This window comes from Larimichthys crocea, chromosome XIII (assembly GCF_000972845.2).
Source record: "Larimichthys crocea isolate SSNF chromosome XIII, L_crocea_2.0, whole genome shotgun sequence".
NCBI classification, from domain to species: domain Eukaryota; kingdom Metazoa; phylum Chordata; class Actinopteri; family Sciaenidae; genus Larimichthys; species Larimichthys crocea.
The window spans coordinates 35372813-35394214 of record NC_040023.1 but is presented as its reverse complement, the minus strand read 5'-3'; the positions used below and the strand labels follow the sequence as shown (position 1 = coordinate 35394214).

At 41.5% G+C, this 21402-nt stretch overlaps 1 protein-coding gene across 6 annotated transcripts in view; it reads right to left on the bottom strand.

The window, feature by feature from the left end:
- Positions 1-21402, bottom strand: part of thsd7ab (thrombospondin, type I, domain containing 7Ab) — a 190355-nt gene that overhangs the window by 5558 nt on the left and 163395 nt on the right. For 3 of the 6 annotated variants that reach the window (XM_027286087.1, XM_027286090.1, XM_027286089.1), the window contains 8 exons: positions 20746-20891; positions 18631-18805; positions 10949-11122; positions 8160-8252; positions 6666-6748; positions 5666-5879; positions 2905-2992; positions 2426-2728 (listed from right to left, as the gene is read on the bottom strand). In XM_027286087.1, coding sequence (XP_027141888.1) covers positions 2575-2728; positions 2905-2992; positions 5666-5879; positions 6666-6748; positions 8160-8252; positions 10949-11122; positions 18631-18805; positions 20746-20891 — 1127 coding nt within the window. In that variant the 3' untranslated portion in view covers positions 2426-2574. Of the gene's footprint in view, positions 1-2425; positions 2729-2904; positions 2993-5665; positions 5880-6665; positions 6749-8159; positions 8253-10948; positions 11123-18630; positions 18806-20745; positions 20892-21402 lie in introns of those variants that run through there. The other 3 variants (XM_027286088.1, XM_027286092.1, XM_027286091.1) reach the window with 2 other exon arrangements.

Sequence of the window (21402 nt, the reverse complement as noted above, 5' to 3'; positions counted from 1 at the left end):
AGGAAAAAACGCAGAATTTTGAGGAAAAAAAATCTGAATTTTGAGAAAAAAAAATCAGAAGTTTGAGGAAAAAACTCAGAATTTTGAGGAAAACTACTCAGAATCATGATTTTTTTTCTCAAAAATCTGACTTTTTTCCTCCAAATTCTCTTTTTTTTTCTTCAAAATTATGCGTTTTTTCCTCAAAATTAAGATTTTTTTCCTCCAAATTCTGACATTTTTCCTCCAAATTCTCATTTTTTTTCTTCAAAATTATGCGTTTTTTCCTCAAAATTCTGACTTTTTTCCTCCAAATCTGTGTTTTTTCCTCCAAATTCTGTGTTTTTTCCTCAAAAGTCTGCCTTTTTTCCTTAAAATTCTGAGGAAAAAAGTAATAATTCTGAGGAATTTCGAGGAAAAAAGTCAGAATTTTGAGGGGAAAAAAAGTCCGAATTTTGAGGAAAAAAAGGCAGGATTTCAATGGAAAAAAATCTGAATTTCAAGGAAAAAAAGTCAGAATCTTGAGAAAAAAACTCAGAATTTTGAGGAAAAAAATCATAATTCTGAGGAATTTTGAGGAAAAAAAATCATAATTTTGAGGGGAAAAAATCATAATTTTGAGGGGAAAAAGTCAGGATTTTGAGGAAAAATATCATAATTCTGAGGAATTTTGAGGAAAAAAAATCATAATTTTGAGGGGAAAAGATCAGGATTTTGAGGAAAAAAATCATAATTCTGAGGAATTTTGAGGAAAAAAAATCATAATTTTGAGGGGAAAAAATCGTAATTTTGAGGGAAAAAATCTTAATTTTGAGGAAAAAACGCATAATTTTGAGGAAAAAACTCAGAATTTGGAGGGAAAAAACTCAGAATTTTGAGAAAAAAAATCATGATTCTGAGTTGTTTTCCTCAAAATTCTGAGTTTTTTCCTCAAACTTCTGATTTTTTTTCTCAAAATTCAGATTTTTTTTCCTCAAAATTCTGCGTTTTTTCCTCAAAATTCTGACTTTTTTCCCTCAAAATTCTGCGTTTTTTCCCTTAAAATTTTGAGGAAAAAAGTAATAATTCTGAGGAATTTCGAGGAAAAAAATCATAATTTTGGAGGGAAAAAAGTCAGAATTTTGAGGAAAAAACGCAGAATTTTGAGGAAAAAAAATCTGAATTTTGAGAAAAAAAAAATCAGAAGTTTGAGGAAAAAACTCAGAATTTTGAGGAAAACAACTCAGAATCATGATTTTTTTTCTCAAAATTCTGACTTTTTTCCCTCCAAATTCTGAGTTTTTTCCTCAAAATTATGCGTTTCTTCCCTCAAAATTCCTCAGAATTATAATTTTTTCTTCTTAAAATTATGATTTTTTTTCCTCAAAATTCTTTAGAATAATTTTTTTCCTTAAAATTCTGACTTTTTTCCTCCAAATTCTGACTTTTTTCCTCCAAATTCTGACTTTTTTCCTCCAAATTCTCATTTTTTTTCTTAAAAATTCTGCGTTTTTTACTGAAAATTCTGACTTTTTTCCTTAAAATTTGGAGGAAAAAAGTAATAATTCTGAGGAATTTCAAGGAAAAAAGTCAGAATTTTGAGGGGAAAAAATCATAATTTTGAGGAAAAAAAGTCCGAATTTTGAGGAAAAAAAGGCAGGATTTCAATGGAAAAAAATCTGATTTTCAAGGGAAAAAAGTCAGAATCTTGAGAAAAAAACTCAGAATTTTGAGGAAAAAAAATCGTAATTCTGAGGAATTTTGAGGAAAAAAAAATCATAATTTTGAGGGGAAAAAAGTCAGAATTTTGAGGAAGAAAATCATAATTCTGAGGAAGTTTAAGGAAAAAAAATCATAATTTTGAGAAAAAACATCTTCATTTTGAGGGAAAAAAAGGCAGAATTTCAAGGGAAAAAGTCAGAATTTTGAGGAACAAAATGTCAGAATTTTGAGGAAAAAATCAGAAGTTTGAGGAAAAAAATCTGAAGTTTGAGGAAAAAAATCATAATTTTGAGGAAAAAAATAATAATTCTGAGGAATTTTGAGATAAAAAAATCATAATTTTGAGGGAAAAAAAATTAGAATTTTGAGGAAAAAAGGCAGAATTTTGAGGAAGTCAGAATTTTGACTTTTTACAAAAGAGGATTTTATGATTCAGAATTTTGACTTTTTCTGAGGAAAAAAGTCAAAATTCTAAATAAATAAATACTGATGTGGCCTTAATCCTCTTCTGTATATCTCAAATTATGATAACAATTTGTGGCTTGTTTTTAATCAAAAGGTTTTAGTGTGAACTCACTAATTATATGTGGGTCACTTTTAAAGAGGTACAAACAGAAAGTGAAAAGAAATCTAAACTAATGATCAAGTCCTTTTATCTAAACGGCTAAAATCAACAGGTGACTATGATCTGGATGGTCTACACTCTAAAGAATCTACAAGGACTACGAGGATGGTTTCTCCTCACCTGCACCAGCACCTTCACTCAGCTAGTCAGGCAGGACATGTGACACTTTCGAGAGAGGTCACGGGGCAAAGGCCAAGGACTGCAGGTTACTTTATACTGGAGGGTGTGTGTGTTTTGGGGGGTGGGTGGATGAACCCTCCACATCCTCATTAGCTGCTGCTGCTGGTGGTGGTTTGAGTCAGCTCTTGGCAGTCTGGACAGGTGTAAATCATCTCGTGTGCGTTTTGGCCGACCCAGACCGCCGTCCCGTTGGCGTCAGACTCTTGGGCCTTAAGAGAGCGATGCACCTTGGCACAGTAGCTGCTGCTCTCACAAGAGGACGGCATGCAGGGAGGGCAAAAAAGGAAAATAAACGGTGATGAGGGGTGGCTGGACGACGACAGGGAGGGGTGGGGGGCTTTAACTCAAAATATAAAGGGGGTAAAAAAAATGAGCATGATGATGATGAATAAGGGGGCAATTAAAACTCGTCAACTCACCAAGCTAGGTATATCATAGACACTATGAATATGAGGAGCACAAAGGCTCCGGCTGCTACACCATACACCCACATCTTCAGCTTCCCATCTGTGGAGGAGGAGGCTCGTCAGTATGTCTGTCTGTTTACACTCCAACACGCCACTGACGGCCATTAAAAGCTGCAACAATTCATCCTGTGAAAGCTTCAGGAAACTTGAACACACAACAGCAACATTTTCCACAAGTTACAGAGTAAATACATTGTGTGAATCAGGTACCAGTGAAATACTTACCACCCTCCAAAGAGTTGCTTGTTACAATATTACTTGCGTCACCCTCCCACTGATTAAGTCCAAAGATCTAATCACATTCCCAAATTAATCTTCATAATCATCGTGCACGCTTGCACTGAGGAGCTTTAATGGAAAAGAGGTTGGAAATATTCCCATTATTTAATTTTTTTCTCGGGGGGGAAAAGATGACAAGAGCATCATCATCTTGGTAATGTTACTGAGACTCTTTCCACTGCAAAAAAAAAAAAACACCCACCACAACAGCACAACACGAAGCTCGTGGAAATACACCCCACCAAGATGATGATGTCTGCAGCCGCGGAGGTTTCGCTGCAAGCCCTACGAGAAAGCCCAAACAACCGCAAGTCAACAGCAAGCGACGAAGAACTAATGAAGCAGGCAGACGAAGATCCCCAGGTGAAAAAAAAAACAAAACATCATTTGCAATAACAGAAGATTGTGCCTCGTCATCAGTTTGAGCCAGGTGTGCTTCTCCATCCAGCCTGTAACTTTTATGGACTCAAAGGCTGCTCTGACATCCACACAGAGGCATGCATGACAAGTCTGGATTTTTATGTGAGGTACTGTACTGTACCATAAAAGCTGCTCATGATTCTCCTCTGTAACGAGGACAGTATATCTCCAGAGCAGGATTTTGTCAGATGGACTTTTTTTTCCTGTTGCGGCAACCTTAATTAATACCTGCCACGAGCAAAGGGCAGAGGCATTTGTTTGTATTGTACTCCATCCATTACTGGAACAGCACCTCCACTGCATTCAGTCCAACGAACACAAGCTGGTAGGCTGTGAAGACTGTGAAATACATTATGCTGGGATTACTTCATATGTTCCACAGGAGATCGGTGTTGTCAGATTTAAGGCGGCTCTACTTCTTGACTAAAAGTCAGTCCCAGATTTACACCCCCACCATTATTGTCATTATTGCCTGCTTGCCCAGCTCCGGTTCTGGCACAACACCAGCTCCGCTCCCCATCAAGTGGTACGAACACTAACACCTCACAGTCTGGGCAGACCGGCAAACAACCTGAGCTAACAGCAGCTACAGCTGGCAGCAGTTTACTTCACTGTCAAACTTGCAGCCGGAGTACATCAGAAAACATTTTCTCCAGAAAATATGATCCAGTTTCACCAAAATCAGTGAAATAGTTGGTGTTGTGTGACTTAGTTAGGTTTAAGTGTTACATAATTCTCACAGGTAGTCGTACCCTGGAGCATAAAGTTGCAGCGCGGGAGTGACAAAGACACCATTCACCTGAATACACATCAGCACGGCATCAACATGATTTAAATCTGTTAGTTTATGACAGAAAAGTTGCACAGTGTTGCCTTTAAATGTGTTTCTCCTTTTCTCCCCAGAGGACCCGCTCAGTATTTTCTTGGTACCTGATTCATGCAATGATTTCACACTGTAAATACAGGTTCACCTTCATCTTTCTCTAAAGACATTAGTGTAATGTAGAACAGCAGGAACAAGCCGACACTTGGAAGATAAACGACACAGGAGTTCGCTGTACGTGACACGTGGAAGTGTCTGCTCCTGAGACGTTAACTCAATCTGTTCTGCACTCCTGCATCCTAAATGTTTCTGTTGTCGACATGCACCGCCGCCCTCAACGCTCTGTGCAGATGCAGTTCTCAGATGTTAACGTAGCAGCACTTCAGATTAGGGCAGCGAGGTTCACAGACGGAGCCAGAGTCGACTGGAAACACGTCTGATGCAGCTTTGTTTTTTTAATACGTCATGTTTTATTTCATGCACCAGCTGCAAATGTGTTAAAACCTAATGTTTAATTAGACGCTGTCAACACAAACTGGAAGTAAAGTACTCTCTGCTGCTGTCATGGTAAAAACCTCTTAACTTCACCTCAAGGATTACATGGTGCTCTGCACGCTGGACTCTCTAAGACCTTTTCCCTTCAGATAAACTTAAAAAGACGCAGTGGGCACTGAGTGCTAGTGGAAATCTTTTAAATACAAGTTCCTGCCTTCAAACTTCCTCAGTCCTTCAGGTCCAGCAATCATCGCCAAGTCACGATGATTTAGAAATGTTCATCTTGGCAGAGAGAGTATTTGTCTACAAGTAATGTCACATTTTCAGTGAATGCGGACTCTGTTTACTGTCATCATTGGCTGGGTGAGTTTTATTTCCACTTCTTTCTTGTTGGAAAGGATTAATTATACTGTCAAACATTTATAACATTTCCCAAAATATAACCCAACCACATCTAAAAACCTCCTGACTTGCTGCACATTCTTGACTAAAGCATTTTTTATGTGGCGGTCTTTGTAATTACGACTTGACAACTGGAAAATAGGAGCTTCTGTAGAGTGCATTAAGGCAGGGTTAGTTCACAAAAAAACACGACACTTAGGAGATTAAACGGTTTTCACATGACAGCAACAAAACACAGCTTCTCTATTTTGTACATTCTCCATTTGAGAAAAAGCAGAGGATCAGAAACCTGACCTGGTCCGTAGGGCTGCAGGTACCAGGTCCGGCCGGTGCGTCCGGGCAGGATGGTGGTGGGCAGGGTTGGGTTAATGGCACGACTGGTCTTCACGTCCCCTTTCTTGTCCCCCGCCGTGGGGATCTCCAGGATCGGGATGGGGGCGCACTGGTCCAGCTGCCCGGTGGGCGACAGCACCTCTGTGAATCCCTCCTCGCACATGCAGATACCGTCCTGCGGGGGGCAGCGCAGAATCACGTTAAAGGTTGAGTGTGAGGTGAATTCATGGATGTTTGTCACAAGTTCAATCCCTGAACGTCCTCAGCCACGTTAGTCACTCAATCTCGATAAAAGCATCAGCTTCCACGGCTGTATTCATCAGACAGAGAGCTGATTATGTTAAATACCCTGTTTGATGTGAAGGGGGTGGACGAAATATTAGAAACACCTGTCGGTAACACAAATTACAGCCTGCACGGTGACCATAAAGTCAAATTAACAACAAAAACTTGACGTTATAACCTCCACAGTTGTGTTAGACTTCATTAGTTTTAGCTGTGTGTACCTAATAAAACGGCCACTGAGCGTCGACTGACCTCAGATCATTCTGCCGGTGTTAAAGCCGCTGGCTCTGCCAAAACAATCCAGCTGATAACCGACATTTTATTGCCAACAATAAAAAAAATATACAAGCTATTAAAATGGGTAAACTTTGAGATTCACCAGCTGCTATCTGCTGGATGTTAAACTTATTTTCCTGATTTGGATGCAGCACATGAGTGACACTACAGGAAAATAGATTTTACATCTTCATGCTGCCGTCATTTCATTCCCCCGCTGCATTCAGATTCAATTTCTGGCAGCGGCGTGTCACAAAGAGTAGCGAGGCTGTCATTCATCCGGAGGACATGTGCTTTCAGGTTTTATGTCTTTTTATTGTTTTTTTTTCATTGTGCATCTCAGAAATATTTCTCTTTATGTACAGTGGAATTGGTCACATGAGAACAAAGAGGTGCTCACTTCACTGCAGAAAGACTTTGGCATGAGGCAGGGAGGGCTGCAGGAGCTGTTGTCCACTGGAGGGTTGATAGCAGGACAGCCTCCTGCAGGCAGAGACCACAGAGTCAGAACATGATGCTTTTAAAGGATACAATCAGCTTTGTCTGGGAGTGTTACCCTCAAGAAAGAAACATATTAAAAACACAGCCTGCCATAAAAGCTATATCTAAAAGTCAACACAGCTGATGCAGCCAGATTTTAAAAAAACTATTTCAGGTGAACGACTACATTTACATTCGTGCGTTACAGCGGGGATGAACACCGGCTGCCATCAGGCTGGCATCGCCCACCACCTTCGCTTCTTATAGAAATAAGTCCCTGTTTTTTTAGAGCACTGTGTTACATTTCTGACATATTGTCTGTCAGTCACAGACGGGAGACTTTACCGTCGAGCTTCCTCGACTCGCTTTCACGACAGACTCACAGAAAACACTGAAACGTTTTGACCCCGGAACATAAACCGAGGTCATCCTGAAACATTTTTAACAGAAGAAGAACTCAGGCACTTTCATTTCAGTGGAATACGTTTTAAAGCTGAAATGATTAGCCGATTATTTGGTTAGTGGGTCGAGAGAAGAGTAATTTTTTTAAAGAGAAAAATGCCAAAACTTCTATTATCTTGTCTTATTCTTTTTGTATAAGGCTAAGCTAAGATAAACTTTAAAGTTCCCACACAAAAATTAACTTCCCAGCAGCTCGTATACACAAGGTTGATAAGAAATGACTCATAAATAAGAAATACATAAAAGACAAGAAGCCATGCTGGTGTTAAAGAGTCTGACAGCTGCTGGAATGAAGGACCTGTGGGAGTGCTCCTTCTTACATGGTGGAAGTGGCAGTCTGTTGCTGAAGGAGTCGCTCGGACAAAACAAGAAATTTGAATATGTTAATCAGTGGTGAGGATAATCATTAGTGCCTCCTGAGAGGCTGGGAACCAGCGGTGTGTGGCATACAAGGAAAATGTGTTTTTTTTTGTTCTTATCATCAATAAATCAATCAAATTTTATTTGTATAGCCCAAAGTCACACAGTACATTTGCCTCTGAGGTCTTTACAATATGTACAGGGAGTGACAGGGAGAGAGAGAGAATCTTCAACCAATACCGTGCCTGACTAGGCATAATCCTGAAAGAGACAGACAGACAGACAGACAGACAGACAGACAGACAGACAGACAGACAGACAGACACAGACAGAGCAACTTAAAGAGTGAGCTGACGCACTGACCCAATTCTCCAAAAAAACTTCTTGTTCTATAAAGTTCTGACTCTCTGGATCAGGCGTTTTCCACCACATTAGGTTCTGTCAACAATAAACATTGTTCTTATTAAGACTGAACCTGTCTCCTGTGTGAACTGTGTGCAGCCACAGAGAGCCGTTAAATCTTCTGAGGTGGAACGCGACGTGAAAAGGTTTGCGAGGCGCTGCTGTAACGTGAGACTCGTGAGTTTCTTACCGGTGACATTGAGTCCGTCTGAACGCTGACACCAGACGAAAGGGCGGGTGGAGTTTACGCTGCTGAACCATTTGTACTCGTAACATTCGCCCCCTGAGAGGAAAATAAAAAACAAATCAACATCCATACAGACTGTACAGTGGGAGGACCATTAATCATAGAAGTGACAGATTAATAAAGCAGCTGCTAAGTTATGGCTGTATAATCGGCTGCTGTCGTATAATATCACTATCAGTGTGTCTTCACAGAGGGGTCCGGTTCAATGTTTTAATCTTCACTAAGAGCTTTTGCTTAATGACTTTCTATCAATGCTATTATGACTTTATCAATATCTCCATCAGTGCAGTAAATGACCATATTTCCCAGAGGAGTCTTGTGTAACCAATCATCAGTCTGGCCCATTCGGCGAGCGTAGATGAACAATTTAACCTTGAACAAAGAGAAGATCTATTCTCCACAGGGCCCGGTTACAGTATCGGCGCTCCAGTCGATGGCACGGCTCTATCTGCAGCTTTCACGGGACGATTTGTCTGCGGCTCAGACAACTTCACACTTTATGTTCTTCACTTTTTTCCAATTTCTTCCCTCCCCTTTCTTCCTCCTCCTCTCTCTGTGGTACAGCTGAGGCCATTTTTCAAATGTGTCAAGTTATCATTGAATCACTCACCACAGCCGCCACTTCCCACCATCTTTTCTTTTTTTTTTTAAACGAGCAGATTGGAGTTTTACTACTATAGAAACATTTCTCAGAGGAAGAGCCGCTCTGGAAGCAGAAATAATCTCTGTAGTTGTGCGAGCCCCCCAAAAATATCACAGTTTTTATGAAACATAGCTGAAATCCTCCGTGAGGGCCAAGAGAGGACACGGCTGATTTTAAATCAGCTTATTAACTTAAGAAAAAGATTCATTATAAGTTACAAATGGACTGAACTTATGAAGAGCTTTACAGTGTGCCGATTTTATAAATTCACACATGAGAGGAGGTGGAGCTGGCGCACAAGGTGCTGGCTGCAGCGCCCATCATTTATTCCACTGTGCCTCGGTACAGCTGAAGCAGTTCCTCAAACGTCCACTTGAGGCTGGCTCCAGAAGTGAGTCAGTCTCCATAAGTCCCCATGTTCAAAACTTCACAGCAGAAATAAACATGTTTACAGCCTGGAACAAAAAATAGTTTTGGTCTCTGTAGCTAATTTCCCCGTTCATGACAACTGTACTGAGGGTGAATTTATATACAACTCACCTGTTCACATTATATTAAGGCTTAAAGTTATGCAGGGTTAAGAGCGTGGATGCTCTGATTTGATTGACAGTGTCATTACAGATGGCTTGTTTGAGCAGTCAGGCGTCATTCAACCCGCCTCAGGTCCACTGATGCCTCACAGAGCCTGTAGCACGGCTGTAGCCTCTTTGTCTTTTAGAAAAAGTTCTCCCTCAGTGTTATGAATATTTCCTGGCAGCTGTCATCTTGACTTGTGTTCAGTTCATCTATGGACTGAAGAACAGAACTGATCATATATGTCACGTTCCAGAATAACCCTGACTAAAACAAGCAGATTTCATGCGAGTACACTTCTATGAATATCTGCCATTCCTCAATCACAGACGACATAAAGTGAAGTAAGTTCTGATGGGGTAAATATATCTGATGTATGGTATTAATGTTTAACTTGCAGATAGCACTTGAAACCGTATTCATACAGAAGAGTTTCTGGAAATTTACCAGAAATATACTGGACATTTTCCACCCCTTTGTAACCCGAATTCCTAAGAAGACATGTTGGTCCTATTAGCTACTGGCTGAATGTCAATGTTTAGGACAAACAACGCGGTGAAACCTCGAACAGAAGCTCACAACAGTCAGCAGAGAGACAGAGAGAGGTCTGATCTTCAGAAAAGATCCCCGGCTGGGAATCTAAGTAGTTTCCTGGTATCTGCCTCGCCCATTAGGCGAACGGCGCGCCCACACAAAAGTCATTCTTAATGTACCTATTTGATCTGTCTCCCTCCGTCCCTAGCCTCCCTTTCTCCATCACCGCCCTCCTCCTTCCACTCTTTCCTCCTCCTCCTCCTCCTCCTTCGCCTCCGCCTCCACCGGTCTCGGCTTGGCCACTCCTCCTTCTCCTCTGCCTGGAGTGATGCTGTGAAACCAGGTCAGCCTAGTGAAGACTGCTGTGGGGCCTTGTGTGCAGAAGCCAAGGAATGGAGGAGAGGAAGCGTGGGCGGAGGGTGGCTGCTCTACAGACTGTGCCCATGGCTACTGCATATATGTTGAGCTGTGGTGGATGTGGTGGTGATTCACAACCCAAATTACACCTAATGGGTGTTTAAAGCGCCTGGGAGCTGTAGATATCATAAGAGTAAATGAGTGTGGGGGTTTCCTCTGATTAGAGTCAACTCAAGAAATGAGTGAGAGCAGCCGCTGACCCGGCGTTCAGAGGGAAAACAAAGGCTGGACACCGCCTCAGCGTCGGGTATACACAGCACAGTCCCTTCTTCTCAAACTCTCTTTCTCTCCATGGTTCCTTCTGGTGTTTCCTGACAGTCCAACATGCCGTTCAGATGGACAGAAGATTAAATAGCCTGTGAGCATGACCCCGAATCAAAGTGTTAGCCCCCCGAAGCGCTAACAAGCTCTCCATCCGGTGCCTTCCACACAAGCTGCGCCTGCCTCCATCGTGTGCATTGGGGATGTGGAGGTAAAGTAAGTGGATAAATTAATTTAAGGTTTGGAGCTGCTGGCTTGCTGCAAAGTTAATTTGCATGTCCGCTCATCAGAGGGAGTTTCTCACCTGTGCAGGGCTGGGACTCCCACTCCTGGTCAGGACAGAGCTGCAGGTTTTCAGGCTCCTGAGCCAACACGGCTCGCGAGCGGACCTGAACCGAACCAAAGTCCACGCCGGCCCCCTTGACGCAGATGCTCACACACGAGCTCCAGTCGGACCACTCCATCAGGTAGCATTCGCCTGCAGGGGCGAAGAGACAGAAGGCATCACTGGGACTGTGAATTAGAGTCTGTGGAAAGGAAACTCAGAGATTAAACATCTGAAAATACTATGCAGAACTGAAATGTGAAGTCAGACGGTAAAACCCTAAAAAACATGAAGCCTTTACTTCGAGTCAGGTGTGTCATGAGCTGACAACCAACAAGCAAACTTCTATCTTCAACCGGGTCTAAACAAAGCAGGCAGAGACGACTGAACTACATTTCTTTGGCATCACTTCACTTCCCTGTTACCTGTTCAGCGTGCATGTTTTGAAATAACTGCACGATGACCTGTAAAAAAAAAAGATTGCAGACTCTGGCCTTGAGCCATATCACAAATCTTTTAATATCCTGTGTGCACAGCCTCAGATCCTCAGGCAGCTTCTTCGGGTTGGCTCTTCCAGAGTTTAAGACTAAATGGTGACCAGGTTTTTGCCATCAGGGGTCCTGCGCTGCCTGAAGAGCCCCGGCTAATGAAATCAGTATTATCTCAGAATTCACATCCAGATTTAGAAGATTAGACGTATTCCCACTATTCAATTATTTGTATCTCTTGTTGTATCTCCCTGTTTTCACTCGCTGTATTTTACTTTGAAAGAACCGTTTAAAAAATATCTGCAGTGCAGCTTTAGTGTGGGTGTTCACGTGGAAATCAGATCTTAAACTCCTGGCACCATTAAAGCAATATTTTTACGTATTTATCTGTGGATGGGAAGAGTTTAATCCGGGCGAGACGGGGAAGGTTTGCGGCAGAGGTACAAAATATGTATTTACATATCGTATCGTGATGGCGAGATGCTTTGAAGATTTTCAGGAGGAAGGTGTTGAGCTCGAGATGCAGGGTGGGGTTGGTTTTGATCACAGATGACAACTGCAGCTCATCAAACAGCAGGGTGGAGGAAACAGAACATGGGTCAAGGGTGGCAGTGCATGAAAGTGTGTGTGTGTGTGCATGTGTGGATGCACCCTGCCAGAATTCCCAAGCTGTCCCCGGTCCTGCACCAAAAAACAGACCTTGAATTTCCTCCCAAATCACACTACAGTACCTCCCTGCACAGAAAACAGCCTGCGTGCTTTTGATTGCCGTTTGATACTTCAGTGCTCCTGCAGTTTGGCAAAAGGGGGTTGGACTGACTGACTTGCTATCTAGGGCAGCGTTTCTCAGTGTTTTCCATCTCCGGGACCAGCAGACATGTGATGAGGTTTTTTTTCTCTCTTCACTCTCTAAAATGAGAAACACATGCCGCACGCTCTCAAAACATAAAATGACTTCAAACTGTGGCGACGTTTCTTTACCTAATCTATATTTTAGAGGGGCTGAATGATGAATGATCAATAACGAACCAAAACACACACAGAGCACTTTGGAAATGAACTCCACATTTTGTATTTTGTCTCTTTTGGCAGAAGCGGGTAACAATAATTTCCCCTTCAGGGACCCGCTGACAACTGAAAATAACAGATTTATATTTAAGCTGCACTGTGTGAAAATACAGCCCTCTCATCAGGCTGAATCATAAATCAGAGGGTTGACTTTCTCCACCTTTTCTTATTGAAATGCTGTAAATTCATCCTATTCACCCCAAAAGGAAATACTGATGCTCGCTCCTCTGGGTGCAGCTCGAGAAGATGAGGAGGAGCAGTAAAACGCTGAAGGCGCTGCAGACCTGATGGACAGAGCTCACCTGTCTTCATCAAAACCCAGCAGCTGAGAAGCTTCTGCCTGACAACAACTCATCAGACCCTTTAAAGTGATAATCTCTTCTGTGAGACGGTTGGTGGATGGGGGGGTTTGGGAGTCGACATCCTTGATGCTGAGCTGATATCATGCTGTTTGTGCACAGCAGTGCTGAGACGTCACCTGTTAATCAAAGTGTGGTCAATATGCTACAGTACTTGTATTGATTGCGCCCTCGGTAGACACAATGCTTCCCGCTGATATTGCTAAATACCCACTACTTTAACTTATGCCGAAGGCTTTTACTGCCATGAAAGAGGATTTGTCACCTGCAGAAGCCAGTTTTTGTGGCGCAGCAAATACAAAAGCTTTCATGAGCCGTGTGCACCTTAAAATCAGACTTTCTGAACTGCGAAGCTCCCCTGAAGGTTAGAATTTATTATTATGTCCACCCTGCATCCTCCCATTTAGATTTTTATTTTCCAGCCAGGCTGCAAAACCTGAGCATAAATCTGATGTTTTATCATCATTTTTGTTTATGCACGAAAACATGAAACATTTTTATCGATGACCAACAGCGCTCTGATTTACAGAGACGTTAAAAGAAAATGTCTTTTTGTAAACTTGTAATAAAGCTGTAAAGACCTGGAGCGGAGACAGTTCAACGTTTCTGGATGAAGAGTTTCAACCTGACTGCTTCCTGTCTCTTTTCTCACAAAGTACAAAACAGACAGTCTGGGAAGCGGATCTCGAGCGGCGTGACTAAAATGTGGAGGTAGTATGCAAATTATGAGGAGACGATAAAATAAGCTGGTCCAATTTTTTTGTTAATTTTCTTTCGTGCTGAGTGTTAAATCGGCCGCTCTGGGAGAGAACAAACTCACCAGCAGGTAATTTGAGTTTGAGACCTCTTCTCTTTGACCTGGGACCTGCACTGTAATGCTCACCAATCCCTCAGTCTGCTGCTCAGAGTTTGTTCAAATTATTTCCAATCGTTTCTACTTTGCCATTCATGATTAGTTTGAAACAACTTCCAGGATACATCCAACAGATATTTTTTCATGTTATAAATCTACCAGGAAAGAAAAAGGATGGTGCCCTGTGAGCTGCTGGGAGGTGTTTAAAGTCTGTGTGAAGGCAATTCTTTCAAAATACATTTAATATGTTGGAAAACAGTTGCTGAAAACACGTGAAAAACGATGTGAAGATTAAAAGTTTTCAGTCTCAGGATTTTGTGGGCGGTCCTTAAAGGGCGGCTCGATGACACGCTGAGGCCACCCTGAGCAGAGAGATAGAGATGAATTCATCTCAGCTAAATCATCTCAGAGTGTTTCAAAGTTAATGCAGAAGTCCCCATGTCCAAATGTCCAACTTCACAGCAGAAATAAACATGTTTACAGCCTGGTACAAAAAACAGTTTTGGTCTCTGTAGCTAATTTCCCCGTTCATGACAACTGTACTGAGGGTGAATTTATATACAACTCACCTGTTCACATTATATTAAGGCTTAAAGTTATGCAGGATTAAGAGCGTGGACGCTTTGATTGACAGTTGGATGTCGTCACAGGCAGCTTGTTCGAGCAACCAGGCGTCATTCAGCACACCTCAGGTCCTCCAACAATTCACAATTAAATTAGATTAGATTAGATTACGGGTGACGTCACGCATGCACTGTCCATTCTTCATACTGTCAGCGATTAACACCAAATATCATCAGTAGATCAGATTAACAGGGAGATGTTTTACTAAAATATGATAAAATATATTTATAAGAGCAGAGAGAAATTTACTGTTGTATGAATCTCTGTTACATTCATCAGTGACACAGCAGAACAAAAAATGCTTTGTGAGGTAAAACCAGGAGGCTGGAGGCAGAGCGGTGTCCTGAGTGTAAAGATGTTTTTGAAGGTGGAGTTGGTGTGTGAAGGCGACCGTGAAGGGTGGAGGGAGACGGTGTCTGGCAGTCGACTGCAGTCTGACATGCTTCTGACTTTAAAGATTTACTTTATGTGGAGAAAATAGAAGGTACACTATCCTCAAACTGCCAGATGGGTTGGTTACTTTAACTGAACGGCAATAAACCACTTAAGGCTTCACAGCGATTAAAATTAAACTATGCATCTGTGTGTGCTGCGTAATGTTCACAGCTTTTTTGCTTTGCATGGTCGTACGTCTTCTAAATCACAACAGATGTCCAGCTCAGCACAAAGGCGGCGCAGAGATCGAATCACTCACCGAAATAAAATAAAAAGTCATCCTGTGCAGGTCGATCGTGCAGCGACACCGCCAGGTTTGAGGGTTTGTTACCTGCTGGGGCTACCCGTGCTGAAAATGTGTGCACACATGGCACACTAACAAGCTCTGGGTGGAAGCTTCAACCAAATGCCACATGGCATCGGATTTCTTCTAAGTCTTTGTTCTGCACTTCTCCTGCTGAATAGTTTATCTGGCATAAATCGCACGAGGTTTTTAAAAAAGTACATCTCTTTTTTTCACAGCTTAGTAACGTTACCTCTGCCAAGACTTCTATTTCTACACATGTTGAAGCGGCGCGAGGTGATACTGTCTGTGGCATCAAAGGTGTTTAGAGGACGAGGTCTTATTTAATCTCCATGAATTAAACAGTAGAACTGAGGCGATGTACTCGATACGAACACGATACTGCAGATTCGATATATTTTAAGATTCTTACGTGGCGAGTACTGCGATCCAATAGTTTGATTTATGCTATTTTTGTTCTTTATTAGTACCAGACAATAGGAATCAATGTAATCATACTCTTTTAGTAACTGTATATCATATTTCTAAAAATGTACATCACATATTATTTGTGTTATTCAGCCGCATTATTCCTTTACTACATGTCGAAGTGCTAAATAAAACAGTCCTAGAAGGAAACTTCTACATTTAGCTGTTGCTCCTCATCAAGTCACTGCTCCAGGAATAATAAATTAAAAAGAATATATGAATATATATATATATATACACACAGTCTTTTTAAACCCCTTGGGAATTTTGAGTTTGAGTTTCGACCCTTTGAGGTTTGTAGCTGCTCAGCGTGGAGTGTTGAAGCAACACAGAGTTAGTTAGTTTATGCTATTATTGGAGTGTTGAAGCAACACAGAGTTAGTTAGTTTATGCTATTATGATATAATATATGCCTGTTAAATGTGAGCACACATGCTGCTTTATGTTAAGCATGTAAAGTAAATATTAACACTCTATTAAACAGTGTGTTCATCTGCTGTAACATAGAATACACATGGTAACATTAGCAGCTCTGTCAGGCTCTGAACTGGATTTTGGGACGTTGGATCCAAGAGCCAACGTTACACAAGACAATGTTACATTTGCTAAACACCTTGATTAATCCTCAACTAAAAATATTTCCCCGTAACATTACAAATGAAAATATAACAGGATTATCTCACAAAATAAGACCCATACATGACATGTTTTCATTTTTTAAACATAAATGTTAAACCAGGACTAACTAGCTCTTCGCTGAAATACTAACTGCTAAGTTTGCAGCTTTGGCCTAAATCTGTGAGCTGGCTACGGCTGATGAAGTCTGCTCATTACAGTTGTTTCTTTATTAACGGTCACTTACACCACTGTTTCAAAAATGATCATTGTGAACTGCTCCCATGAACCTCTTTCTATTTAATTTCTCTCTTAATTTCTTCTTCTGTTCTTTAAACTCTGTGTTTTTGAGGTGTTAAGCTGTATTTTTTTTTAATACAATATATAAATATGTAAATAAACTGCCTCCGTGCATCAAAGTGTCATATGAACTGCTTTGCACTTGCAGTGAGCATACAGAGTACGGAGCTACATCTTGTTTCACACAAGCCTGTAATCGACGTTGAAAACACTTCTTCAATCTGTTCTCCTCTTAATCAGCGTCTTCATTCATATGTGAGGTGAATAAATGCGTAAAATCTATTGTCATTTACAGCGAGGCGGATTGTTTTTCACTGAGGCTGCAGCTCAGCTTGCCATTTTTTTTATAAGCCCTCAGGGTTTTTGTTATCTCGCCCACACAGATTATTGATTGCACCCCTTTTTTTTTTTATCTCTGTCTGTATATGTGTGTGTTTTAATCACTCCGCTTCTGTGTTTTCTTCAACGTGCAAATGAAATAAATTGAATTGAAGAGGTCGCAGCTTTCATTTGGATTCGCCTCTCGGCCTATTTCACTGAAGAAGCAGGTGGTCTAAATAGTTTGTGTCTTCCACATGAAACGGAAAATAGTTCCTGACAGCAGCCGCCTGTGGCTCGGCCAGACGCTTCAACAAACACAACTAACAGCGTTCGCAGGTGGGAGACCTGTGAGGGATCATCTTTTGACCGCTGCTGCAGTGTTTTATGCTCTTCGTGTGAGACTTCTCGCTGTGAAGAGAAAAAGAAGTGGCTGTCGACTTTTATGTCGCCTCCCTCATGGTACGAACCGACATCAAGTAAACTGAGGGGAAACGAGGAAGCAAATTTGAGACTGAAATCTGCATGTAGAGCACAATGAAGACTTACTACCTTGGCAGAGGAGAGGAGAGGGCTCTCTAAATTGCTACAGGCAATAAAATACAGCAGCTACCAGTAAAATTTACTTGCATAGAAATGCACAAAGCGTCTGCCGTAATGCAGTCCATTTATTCTGCCTTCAGGTAATCTCCAACCTCTGATTTTAGAGGTCATGACAGATACTGAGTGCTACTGGTTAGAGATAATAAAACCTACCCTGAAAGTAAAGTATTTTTTTAGTGGCTGCTTTGTGATATAAATCACACCGCTGACAGTGTCCTCTGTGTTCTGCTGGTTGAACATGAGAGTAACTCTGCAATGCAAAACACATTATTTCACTTAGACCTTTGTTTAGACGCTCTGATGGTCAGATGGTTACACTGGACTCTTTACAATGTCGGCAGTAATGATGGTGCGTACAACGTGGTATTAACCTGTAGACCAAGGGTGTAAAGATTAATTGGTACATGTGCAGAGTTTCCGCAGGTTTCAACAAACGTTTATGCAATTTAAACTTGTGTAAAGCCTAGAGCACCTTCACTTTTAATGTTGGTGGAGATCTAAATGCTGTCCAATGGTTTCTTACTGTGTTTGCAGGAGTTAACTTTAACTCAATGTGAATGCAGAACAATATCGGGTGTTGTCAGGCGTTTTATGACTTCCCAAGTTCATAATTTCATCTTTTTCTTGCACAAGAAGTTATTTTCCGCAGGATTTTACCAAGAACTAAATGTGCTGTGCTTGAGCAAGATCTAACTGAACTTGCACTAACCAATATTAGAAAGAAGTAATGCTTATGCTTTTATTTTGTAAGCAAAAGACTGACAGGAACCAGAAGAGAGAGACCAAAACAAAGGGCCATCGGTTTGAAGTCACTGTGGAAAGGAATCGATGCACCGCGGATGAAAGTAACGTCAACAGAAATCATTTGAAACTGTTGATGAGGAGACACTAGCTGGGTGTGCCGGGCTGCACATGCATCAGTTCCATTCATGATCCAACCGATTTAAAGTCAGTTATCTGGCTACTTTTAAGCACAACCACAGATTCAACCAAATTCAAGAAATTCTACTTGTTACTGGAGCCATGTGCATTTTCAGAAGAATGACACTGACTCATGGAGTGATGTGAACATCCAATAAGCAGTCCTGCTGTAAAGATAACTGCCAAAACTATGACGATCACATACAGGTTGTGAAAGCGTCCTCACTGTTTCCACTGCTGTGTTTGGATGTGACTTTGCACGGTTTCTCATGCGGCACAGGAAAACTCAAAATTACCATTATTACCTGGGCAGGGAAGCGTACAGGGCTCTTTCAGTATGATCCGCTTGTCTCCGTCGATGGCCAGCTCCAGGCTGCTGCACAGCTCCTCGTCCACCAGGCTCCCCTCGCCGTCACCGGAGCCGTCGGACACGAAGCAGGACAGGTTTCTGTAGCGCATGCCGTGTCCACACACCACACTCTGTGACAGGACAGAAGAAGGAGAAGAAAAAGGGAGGATGATGAGTTACCTCAGCGAGAGAGGGGAGTTATACATGAAGCTACAGCCTTGGTGACAGCTTAATACTGGTAATTTAGAGCCGAGCTAAAGCTGGAACTTTTGTCCATCAGCTATTTTCAGTCATAACTCAAGGTCAGAGCACTACTAAAAAGATTACTTTATGTCCACATACAAAAAACATCTTAAATCATGATGCAGTTATCAGTGTGTGCTACCTTTTACTAAGTGCATATAAATATCAACCGTATAAAATATTAAAGCTCTTTAAAGCTGCAATCTGAGACTGATAAACACGAGCATGTCTGGCTCAACATTTAATGAAGTTAAAGGTAAAGATTTCCATTGTTAAATCAATACTAATCACCACGGTTGCTGCTGATATTCGGTGCAATCTAAACCACGTTTTAAATGAAGTAAAGTAAAGCTCAGACAGACACGAGTTTTAAGTTTTTTAGGTCTTACAGATATGTCATTAAAATCGACATAAAGATGCTCGTTATTTCGTGTCTCCAAACACTCGTCTTGGCACAGTTTATTTCATGCGGTTAATCAACAAAAACACTGCTTTCTCTTTGCAGGACATAAATTACTGCTGAAGGTGTCTCAATGATTTGTGTTCTAATGCTTGAAAAGGCAATTTTGTCACTGTGCTGACTTACTCAAGCAAGTCGTGTTCAGACATAAAACAGATTAATGCCTGTGCCTGAAATTAAGTTATTATGGAACCATTTTAAAGACAAACCAAAGATTTAAAGTCTAATATTTGATTATTTTAGTTACTTTTAGTACTTTAGTTTATAATATTTTTTCATCCAGTGTATTTATACTCTGAGAAGCAGCCTTTATTTTTATTTATCCTCTGTGACACATCATTCACTCTGCTACAAGCTCTGTTGTAGTTGAACTCTTAAGAGTTACAACTTACCGTTATGTCATATCCTAACCAGTAAGCCCCAGTCCACCATGTATCGTAACACCACTTTGTCCATCGAGAGGCCGTAATGAGTCACTTCAGCGTCCAGTCTGTCCTCAGTGCAATAACACCGAGGTGGTTTTCTAGCTGGGTTTATTTTGTGGCACCCCCGCCTCCCAAACCCAACGTATTTTCATCTTCTCAGAAGGCGGAGAGCTGCTGTAAATCACCTCAGTGCTATATTCCCTACTGTCAAACTTTGTCAGTCTGGAACGTTGTGTTTGGTCCTGGTCGGGTTCTCTGGGACCCTGCTGACCCTGGTTCTGATGCCAGTTCGCCCAGCTCTGATTCTGGTGTCTACTGTGGGACCAACACTCTCCAGTGCTCAGAACTCCCAGTCCAGACAGAGTCAGCAAAAAGGATCTCTAGCTGCAGAGCTAATATATACGTATGAGAAAGATTGCAACTATTGGACACAAGGTAGAGTTGAGAAGGTGACCCTAAATGAACGATAAGTAGTGATATGTCTCCTTGTCTTCCCATAAAGCTACACCCACGCCTACAAAGTTTTGTTTTAAGTCATAAAGAGATGCAGCAGACGGCTTTAATAACCTGACCTGGTGGCACACAATGCAAAACCAAGTGTAAAAGCTGCCAAATTTCTTGGCTGAGGTATTGGATCACAGTAATGTATCAGCATTAAAAGTGCATTACATTGATTTTTTTACTGTCTGTCTCACAAAATAACTGCATGAGCAGGGATTTGATGGGGTTGTTCATCAATACTAAAGACTCCATTACTTTTTGCCAGGTGCAGAGATTTCTGTCTTTCCAAATCCACTTCTTAGCTCAAACTCTTGTGTATATTGATCTCAGTCGAGCCTGGGGCCTGTCAAAACTGCATTTCTTGTAGCTGACAGACGTCGATACGATCGTTATTATTTAACGTCCCTGGATTATGGTATAATGTTATGATTTATTGACATACCTCCACCCGACACTCGGACCAGGGGCTGTACTGCCATCGGTAGCACGGTCGGACGGGACAGGGCTTCCACTGCTCCATCTGAGTAGGGCAGGGCCGGCCGTCGCCCTGAGAGGCCTGAACCACTGACCGCTGCCGCCACATCTTCCCTGGAGAAAACACACAGGAAGAAACATTTTTCATTTGAGGTTCTTGCATAATACAGCAAAGATTTGCATTACCACGACTGCACTGTGTAATTGTTTGCAATTATTTGTTCAATAAAACAATTATCGTTCAGATAATAAAGTGAGAGCTGCTCAAGCTTGAAAAACAACACCATGCAGCAGAATCCTCTTTGACTAATTCTCAGACACAGTATTGAAACTTGAGTCTTGATAGATGTTAAATGTTCAGTGATTTGATTTTTTCTGCTAAACCTTTGGGAGGTTTTATTTCTTTCTGAAATAATACAATTATACAGAGCATGTCGAGTGTCAAGCAGCGATGTTTTCTGCACGATAAACTAAATGTGGACAGATTTGGCACATGCGGTGACCATTTGCAGCTTACCACACGGCATCCATCCACACTCCCTCTGTAAACAGCTCATTTAAAAATGCATGTGTACGTGTTTGTTTTGAATGCATTAAATTAATGTTACAGTGCACAAGAGCACTT